Genomic DNA, 10,329 nt, shown 5'->3' on the forward strand with positions numbered 1-10,329 from the left:
TAACTCAAATGCATCAATTCTTCTATGGTCTTCCTTATTCACTGTCCGGCTTTCACATGCATATGAGGTTATTGAAAATACCATGGCTTGGGTCAGGGACACCTTAGTCCTCAAGCTGACATCTTTGCTCTTCAACACTTTAAAAAGGTCTTGTGCAGTAGACTTGCCTAATGCAATACATCGTTTGATTTCTTGACTGCTCCGTCCATGAGTGTTGATAGCTGATCTGAGAAGAATGAAGTCCTTGACAACTTCAATCTTTTCTCCATTGATAAGCATGTTTTTTATTGGTCCAGTGGTGAGGATTTTTGTTTTCTTTACATTAAGATGTAATCAATACGGAAGGCTATGCTCTTTGATCTTCATCAGTAAATATTTTAAGTCTTCTTCACTTTCAGCAAGCAAGGTTGTTATCTTCTGTATATCACAGGTTGTTAATGAGCCTTCCTCAAATCTTGATGCCATGTTTTTCTTCATATAACCCAGCTTCTTTTCATTTACTTCAGTTTCAGTTGGAATTTACATATAAGCAATTGATGGTCTGTTCTACAATCTTCCTTAGCCTTGGTTTGACTGATGATATGGAGCTTTTCCATCGTCTCTTTCCTCAGATGTAGTCAATTTGATTTCTATGTAATCCATCTGTATAGTCATCCCTTGTGCTGTCTATAGAAGGTGTTTGAAATGAACAAATCATTGGTTTTGCAGAATTCTATCATGCATTCTCCAGCATCATTTCTATCACCAAGGCCATATTTTCTAACTACTGATCCTTCCTATTTGCTCCCAACCTTTGCATTCCCATCACAAGTAATGATCAATATATCTTGATTGCATGTTTCATCAATTTCAGATTGAAGAAGTTGGTAGGATTTTTCTGTTACATCCTCACTGGCTTTAGTGGTTGGTGTGTAAGTTTGAATAATAGTGGTATTAACCGGCCTTCCCTATAGGCGCATGGATATTATCCTATCATAGTGTTGTACCTCATGACTGATCTGGATATGTTCTTTTTGTCAATGAATGCAACACCATTCCTCTTCAATTTGTCATTTATGGCATAATAACCCTATATTGTAGGAATCCTTCAATACATAGGAATAATTATCATCATTTTCACCATTATCATCACCATTATAAATATCATCACCACTAGCACTACCACCATCATCATCACAAACATTATCATCATCAACATGGTCACCACCATCATCATCACAACCACCATCAGCATTACCATCACCATCCTCATCAACATAGTCACCATAATCATCCTCATCACTATCACTGTCATCATCACTACCACCATCAATACCACTATCATCAACAATATTGTTGTAATCACCACTATCATCAGCTCCATCATCACCATCACCACCATCACCATCACCACCACCACCATCATAATTGTCACCATTACCACCATAAGCATCATCATCATCATTATTATCTTTACCATCACCATAATCACCATAATCCCCATCATCATCATAATCATTGTCACCATCACCATTGTCACCATTGCCATCATCGTCATCATCTTCATCACCACCATTAAGGAATGCTAAGGTTGGAAGGGTCTCTTTCTGAAATCTGAATCCTAATAGCACTTGGACATTTCCTGAGAATCTGTTCATTTTTATGAGCATTAAAAACATGGTGATGATCATATTTCCAACTTACATCATTGTCAAGACACTCGGAATCAAAATTTCTGCTATAATTAAGAAACCACACAAGAGATTACGATTAACATGCTTGACTTTTTTTTTTTTCATTTTTCTCTTTGATTACATTTGATTTACTTCCACATATTTTTCTTTGGTATGCTGTCTTCTTCTTCCCTACCAGTTTTAATATTTCTGTAAATGACTTAAACTAGAACTTCACTGGATGCTGAAATACATATTTGTTTACCAAATCATGATTGTACAGAGACATGTGCACTCATCCTAAGAAGAAGACACATGGAAGCCTCAGAATTCAGGGCAGGTGGTGGCTTGAGACTTACAGCGGTGGCACGTGGCGCCTGTGTAGCCCGTGCCGTTGCAGTTGCAGTAGAAGGTATTCCATGTCTGGGAGCACTTGCCACCATGCTCGCAGTAGTTGGGTAAGCACCTGAAAGAAGGAGGAGAGACCGTCTCTGTCCCCCCAGGTCATCACACATATAAGTCACCTGAGCTGAAAGTATAAATGCCGTGCAGGATGACAGCAGGCACACACAGGACTAATTCAAGGTTATTAAGGACACTGAAAATTAAGATCCTATGGGTTAATGCCCTGGACTGTAAAGCCAGTTTGAACCACAAGGTTTGGAAGTTCAAGCTCACCAGCTGCTCCTCAGAAGCCCTATAAGGGGTCATTATGGGTCAGAACTGACTTGATGGCACTTAACAACAACAACAACTACAGCACCTCTAAAAGAAAGTCCTGGTATGATGCTGTAGGATAAGCACTGGACTGCCAGCTACAAGGTCAGTGATTCAAATTCATCAGATGTTCCTCAGAAAAAATACAGGATTACTCTGTGTTGGCACTTACTTGACGGTACACAAGGATAACAACCCCTAATAGGAAAGGAGCCTGGTGACATAATGGGTAATGAATGCAAAGCCAGCAGTTCAAGTCCACCAGACGCTTTGCAAGAAAAAGATGAGGCCTTGCTCCCATAAAGATTTAGAGCCTCAGAAACTCTATACAAGGTTATTATTAGTTGGAATTAACCAGATGGGACACAACTACCACCGCCACCATCGCTAGTAGGGAGTCCCTAGATAACACTCTGCTGTTACCCAGAGGTTTGTGATTCAAGTCCACCCAGACTTAGCTCCAAAAGACCTGGTGATCTACGTCTGAGAGATCAGCTATTGAGAACCCTACTGGGCACAGTTCTACTCTGACAGACATCGAGTCAAAACCAGCATGAGGTTATCTGAATGGCTGACCACTCATGCTGAGCTTGAATTAATGCATCTCTCAGCCTCAGGTGATCAGCATGCATTTGTGACAGCTGACCGTCTGGTCTTCCTTTATATTGGTTACAACTACCAAAGAAGCACACTACTTCTATGTCCAGAATAGCAACTGCTTACATAAAATAGTATTGACACGCTATCATATTGAATTACCATACTACGTAAATTTCTAAAGAGAGGAATGGAAGTAAAGGGGATTAGCCATGGTGAGAAATTCAAAAGGAAAGAAGGTAGCAGCCAGAGAAACTCCTGTCTACACACCACCACTAGGCCAGGTATCTAGGCTCATATCATTGTTTCAATTTCCTTGCCATTTAGGTTTAGAATAAAAGGCCATTTGGGAAAAACAGCTCTGTGCACATTGTGTTTTCCCAAGAAGAAACATAAATCAGTAAAAGCTCAAGTAAACTCAACAGCCATCTATGCTTGATAGATATTTTGCCATTTGCTCGATTAAAATCAAGAGACACTTGAAATTCCCCTTGCCAGACTTTTGTGAATCCAAATTGATAAATCTTGTTGATTTTCTTGATTATAAAAAGTGAATATTCACTATCAAATAATAAAACTATTCACAAGAATACAAAAAAGTAAAAATCATCTGAGAGCTAAGCATAAATATATAAAATAAGCACTACACTAATACATGTACATATATTTGTATGTTGCTGTTTGGTTTTGTCGAGCAGGTTCCGACTCATATAGACCCTACACACAACAGACTAAACACTGCGGAGTCCTGCACCATTCTCAGCATTGCTGTTATGTTTGAGTGCATTGCTGCTGTCACTATGCCAGTCCACCTCATGGGGGGGGGGGTGACTTTTTTGCTTAATCCTACATTATATTTTATAACATTCTGATCAGTGAATTGATAATATAGCAATGTACATTTTTATGAAAAAATTTTATTTTATATTAATATTTTTTATGTTGTTGTTGTTAGGTAGCATCAAGTCAGTACTGACTCATAGCAATCCTATGCACAACAGGTCCTGGGCCAACCCCATAATTGTTGCTACACCTGAGCCCTTTGCTGCCGTCACTAGGCCAATCCATTTCATTGGGGATCTTCCTCTTTTCCTCGGACCCTCCACTTTACCAAATTTGATGTCTTTCTCCAGTGACTAGTCCCTCCTGACCATATGTCCGAAGTATGAAAGACAAAGTCTGGCCATCCAGGCCTCCAAGGATGTACTTTTTCCAACACAGACTTGTTTGTTCTTTTGGCAGTCCATTTTTTATAATTCATAGAAATTAATTAACCTTGTTATAATTTATTTCAAATGTCATATATTTGAATTTACTAGGAAGGTCAGCAGTTCAAATCCACCAGGTGCTCCTTGGAAATCCTATACAGGGTCGTTATGAGTCAGAATAGATTTGATGGCACTTATCAACAACAACAGAAGTCTGTTATTATAAAGATAGTTCACATAATATTAAAATCAGTGGCAAAAACAATAAAGTAGTGATTTCCCATAGATATAAGTGGTATGGCATGTTGCGTTTCTTTTTTAACAGACAATAGAGAGACTGTTTTTAGCATGTAAAAAGGTAAGTTACTTTGGTAACTGAAGATGAAGTCTTTCATTCCTGAAGGAAATTATATATTCTAACTGAACTCAATTTCTCAGGCCATAGGCCTTCTATCCAAATATTGTCAATTGAGGGAAGGTCAAGATATGCTTGAATAACAAGTTTGGCTGTTCAAACTTACCAGCCACTCCTTGGAAACCCTATACAGAGTCGCTGAGTAGGAACCACTCAATAGCACTTAACAACAACAATTTTATACATTATAGATAAAATTTTCTTACTTTTTAAAATTAGAAACTTTCCTATTTCCTCTGTGGCAGTACTAGAAGGAGAGAGAGAGCAACAACTTCCCAAATACCAGTCTACCAACTGTGTATTTCTCTGATAATCCGCCGCTGACTTTACAAATACAAGGAAGACAATAAACTAGAACACCATCCTTACCTGTCCAGGATGCCGCACGTGTCTATCTGGAGGTGACTGAAGTTCCCCAGTACTCCCTGCTGTACTGCAAGTAGGTCCACCTCTTGGGTGTTGATAGAGATGTCTCTCAGACATCCCTGGAATCCATAAGGGGCTGGCACACACTCAGACCCAGAGCTGAAAGGGAGGCATGCTGATTGGCCAGACAAGATAAAAGAAGATGATGATTGGACACAGTGCTTCACAGAACATTAGCATGAAAGGCAGCTTGTTCACTCTGCTTACAGAACATAAGACTTAGATTTCCTTTAAATTTATGAGATGTCTTTCCTGTTCAATTGGGAGGGAAGTAGAATAAAGGGTAGAGATTAAAACAGCATTTGGGAATATGAATATGTTATATCATCTATCAAAAGAAAATGAATGTTCCAGATGGAATCAAGACTGCTAATTGGCTGGCTTGAGATGGGGAGATTCTCCTGGACTATTTGAGTGGGCTCCATCTGATCACAAGGGTTCTTAAGAGTGAAGGTGGTTTACCTTGCTATGGCCAGAAAGAGATGCAGCTAAGGGATGAGTGTCAGAAAAAAATGGGGTTTTGCTGTCTTTCAGGTAGAGAAGGGACCATAAGCCAAAGAAGCAGGCAACCTTCAGGTTCTGGAAAAGGCAAAACCACAGATTCTCCCCAAGAACCTCCAGAATGGAACACAGGCCTGTCGGCATCTTGGTTCTAGCCCAATGGAAGCTACATTGGACATCTGGCCTGAAAGTATAAAATAAAGCAGTGTTCTTTTAAGGAACTAAATGTGTGGTCCTTTGTTATGGTGGTGGTTGTATTCTTGTTTGTTTGTTTTTTAAATGTCATTGAGTCAATTCCAACTCATAGCAATCTTATCTAGGGTTTCCAAGGAGTATCTGGTGGGTTTGAACTGCCAACCTGGCATTTAGCAATCCAGTGCTTATGCCAGAATGCCACCCCGGGACTCCTTTGTTGGTGTAGCAATAGGAAATTAATACAAGGAGAGACAGAAAGGAGCAAATCATACTTGAAAAAATTGACTGGATAACATTAATCAGCAGATCCCAGAAGTTAAGCAAACTGCCAACAGGTTAATCACTCTGAGATCCACAGCTAAACAGTTGAAATTCAGACAAAGGAAAAATGAAAGTCTTGAAATCAGCAGGAAAAAAAGAGCACATCCCACTCAGAGAAGCATCAGGGAATTCAGGGCCGATTTCTCATCTGAAATAATGGACGACAGAAAATGGTGGGGTAGCATATTCAAAGTGCTCGTGAAAGTCAATTGTCTTTTTTTTTTTTAAATTCAGGAAAACGACCTCTCCAAAGGAGTCCTGGTGTGGTCCTGTAGAATAAGCACTGGACTGCTGATTGCCTGGTGGATGGTTCTAACTCCCCTGCTGCTTCTCAGAACCCTTAGTCAGGGTCATTACGAGTCAGAACCAACCTGACAGCACTTAGCAACAACATCACTCCAAATGAAGGCAAGATAAAACATTCCAGAAAAATAAAAAGACTGAGAGAACGTGTTGCTAAGCAAGTGTGTTTTAGGAGAAGTACAAAAGGAAGTCATTCAGGATAAAAGGAGAGGAAACCACACAGTAACTCAAATTCACATAATAAATGAATACATGTGGAGAACTGGAAAAGTCCAATATGTGGGTGAATATTAACAATTGGATAAATACACTTTTCTTTTTTCTTTTCTTAACTAATTTAAATGACATAAGATTTCAAAAAGCATTATTTATTAAATGGTATTCTTGGGTTTATATATACCAATAACAGGCAAATGACAGGACAGAAGTAGAGTCACAGTGCAATTTTTTTTTATATTTCACATGAATTAAGTTACTATTAATGTGAATCAGTGTGTGATAAATTAAAATGCACTTTATACTCCCTATGGCAGGGAGTATATAGTGAATTTAAGAAAATGACTAAAAAATAAATTAAAAGCAAAAAATAACTAAAATAATTTAAATGGTACAGAGAACAAAAACCACTTTAGAAATAAAGAAAACATTTGGCAAAATGACATACACAATATGGATGAACTTCAAAATCATTGTGCTAAGTGAAAACAGATGACTCATCGGATGACTCCATTTATATAAAATGTTTGAACAAGTAAAATCAACAAGATCAAAAAAAATAATGGTTGCCTAGGATTGGGGATGGGCATGGGACTTGACTTCAAATGAACATATAGGAAAATTTGGGTTTAATGGAAATATTCTAAAAGTGGATTGTGGTGTTGGATGCACAGCCTTAAACATGTACAAAAAACTGTTGGATCATATACATGAACTCGGAAAACTTTATGTAAAGTATACCTCAATAAAATTTCTTAAACAGTAAACATCTTCATCTTTGTTAAAGTCCTGGAGAATAAGGTGCCCTAATAAAATGACCGTTTTGAATCTGACAACCACATGGTTTACTATGCTGGGAATGACAAATTGAAGAGGAATGGTGTTGCATTCATCGTCAAAAATAACATATTCAGATCAGTCATGAGGCACAACACTGTCTGTGATAGGATAATATCCATGCGCCTACAGGGAAGCCCAGTTAATTCTACTATTATTCAAATTTACGCACCAACCACTAAAGCCAGTGAGGATGAAATAGAAGAATTCTACCAACATCTTTAATCTGAAATTGATTAAACATGCAATCAAAATGCATGGATCATTACTGGTGATTGTAATGCAAAGGTTGGGAAGATCAGTAGTTGGGAAATATGGCCTGGTGTTATAAATGATGCTGGAGATCACATGATAGAATTCTGTAAAATCAATGATTTGTTCATTTTAAATACCTTCTTCAGACAGCATAAGAGATGACTATACACATGGACCTTGCCAGATGGAAAACATAGAAATAAAATTGACTATATCTGCGGAAAGAGACGAAGGAAAAGCTCCATATCATCAGTCAAAACAAGGCCAGGGGCAGGCTGTAGAACAGATCATCAATTACTCATATAGAAACTCAAACTGAAGCTGAAGAAAATGAAAACAAGTCTACGAGAGCCAAAACATGACTTGAATATATTCCACCTGAATTTAGAGATAATCTGAAGAGCAGATTTGATACATTAGACACTAAATACCAAAGACAAGAAGAGTTGTGGGATGACATCAAGAACATCATACAGGAAGAAAGCAAAAAGTCATTAAGAAGACAAGAAAGAAGGAAAAGATCAAAATGGATGTCAGAAGAGACACTGAAACTTGCTCTCCAGTGTAGAGATGCTAAAGCAAATGAAAGAAATGGGGTGGTAAAAGAGCTGAACAGAAATTTTTAAAGGTCAGCTTGAGAAGATAAAGGCAACCATTACAACAAAATGTGCAAAGATCTAGAGTCTGAAAACCAAAAAAGGAAGAACACACTTAGCATTTCTCAAGCTGGGAGAACTGAAGAAATAATTCAACCCTTGACTTTTGTTATTGAAGGATTCTTTGGGCAAATTATTGAATACTGAAGAAAGCATCAAAAGAAGATGGAAGGAATACACAGAGTCACTATACCAAAAGGAAATAGTTAATGTTCAACCGTTTCACATTTCAAGAAGTAGCATATGATCAAGAGCCAATGATAATGAAAGAGGAAGTCCAAGGTGCATTGAAGGAATTGGCAAGGAGCAAGGAACCAGGAATTGATGGAATAAAAAGTGAAGTCTTTAAGAAAATGATGCCACGTTGGAGGCACTTATACATCTATACCAAGAAATTTGGAAGACAAGTATCTGGCTGACTGAGTGAAAGAGTTCTGTATTTGTGCCCATTCCAAAGAGAAGTGACCCAACAGAATGCAGAAATCATCGGACAATATCTTTGATATCCCATGCGAGTAAAATTTTACTGAAGGTAATACAGAAATAGCTGCAAGCATACATTGACAGAGAATTTCCAGAGGTTCACCTGGATTCAGAAGAGGCTGTGGAACAACAGATATCATTGTTGATGTCTGATGGATCTTGCCTGAAGCAGGGAATTTTGAAAGAATGTTTACCTGTGCTTTACAGACTATGCAAAGGCTTTAAATTGTGTGGATCATGACAAGTATTGGACAACATTTTGATGTATGAGTATTCCAGAACACTTAATTGTGCTCATGAGGAATCTTTACATGGACAAAGAGGTAGTTGTTCAAACAGAACATGGGAACACTGAATGGTTTTAAATTAAGAAATGTGTACAACAGTGTTTTATTCTTTCACCATACTTATTCAACTGTATGCTGAGCAAGTAATCCAAGAAACTGGGTTCTACGAAGAAAAATGTGGCATCAAGATTGGAGGAAGACTCATTAACAACCTACAATATGCAGATGATATAACCTTGCTAGCTGAAAGTGAACAAGACTTAAAATATTTACTAATGAAGATCAAAGAGCATACCTAGCTTTTGATGGCAGCTAGGATGGAGGTATAGTGAAGTTCACCGTCAGCCATACCAGAGAATACCAGACAAAGCAGATCCAGGACAGAGCTCCAAAACTTGGAACCACATAGCTAGGAATATTTCTAAAGTTTGAAGGCTTATAGGTAGTGGAACTTGAAGCTGAAGTAAGAAATCACATACTTCTGAATCTGCTGGGTTTGGAGGCCCGGAGCTGACATCTTGGGCAAGACCAAATGGCAAGACCAAGCGGGGGAGCAGGCACACCATGGAAAAATGCCATGGGAACCTTGGAGCATAGGTGGACAATACATTTTGTCAATTTTGCTTTGTTCTGATTTTATTTTATTTTATTATCTAGTCATTGGCACCACCACTGTCTGTGCACTGCCATTCTGGTGACCAGAGGAGTGGTTGATGAGTGGACACCCCCCACCTTCACCACTGGTGGGTTCTTCTGCCATGCATGTGCACAGATACTCAGCCCAAGAGCAGGCTCTGAAGGTTTTTTTGTTTTTTGTTTTTTGTTTTTTTAATACGGAAAAGGGCAAGACAGGGGTGTAGAGAAGGAAAGAGAGTTTAAAAACAAAACATGCTGAAAATTAAATTAAAGCCTGAGGTATAGCATAACAACCAACACTGGCATCTTGAAATCTCTCAGGCAGCTTTGAAAGCAAGAAGCTGAAAAGAGGGCATTAAAGTCATACTCATACTAGGCTACAGATTTATTTTTTGTTTTCTTTTATCCCTCCTTTCCCTTTTCTGTGATTATAGACTGCAGTAATCAGTCTAGTTTTGTTTTTTTGTTTTTTTTGTTTTTTTTATGGTGCAGTTTTGCTGTTTTATGCTCCCTCTTCTGCTTTTGGGGGACTCTTTCTTTCCCTATATTATCCAAGAAGATTAAGCAACTGCTGCCAAATCACACTCTATAAAACACCAAAACCCAGGCAAGAACCAATACCAA

The 10,329-nt window shown here is 38.3% G+C and overlaps 1 protein-coding gene across 1 annotated transcript in view; it reads right to left on the reverse strand.

Annotated features, from left to right (window-relative positions):
• LOC102840927 (contactin-associated protein-like 4-like) overlaps positions 1 to 10,329 on the reverse strand; it is a 240,683-nt gene that overhangs the window by 92,484 nt on the left and 137,870 nt on the right. The window contains exons 9-10 of the mRNA XM_006875240.1: positions 4,959 to 5,130; positions 2,012 to 2,118 (exon numbers count right to left, since the gene is read on the reverse strand). Coding sequence (XP_006875302.1) covers positions 2,012 to 2,118; positions 4,959 to 5,130 — 279 coding nt within the window. The remainder of the gene's footprint in view (positions 1 to 2,011; positions 2,119 to 4,958; positions 5,131 to 10,329) is intronic.

The sequence above is a fragment of the Chrysochloris asiatica genome, unplaced genomic scaffold, assembly GCF_000296735.1.
Source record: "Chrysochloris asiatica unplaced genomic scaffold, ChrAsi1.0 scaffold00314, whole genome shotgun sequence".
NCBI classification, from domain to species: Eukaryota; Metazoa; Chordata; class Mammalia; order Afrosoricida; family Chrysochloridae; genus Chrysochloris; species Chrysochloris asiatica.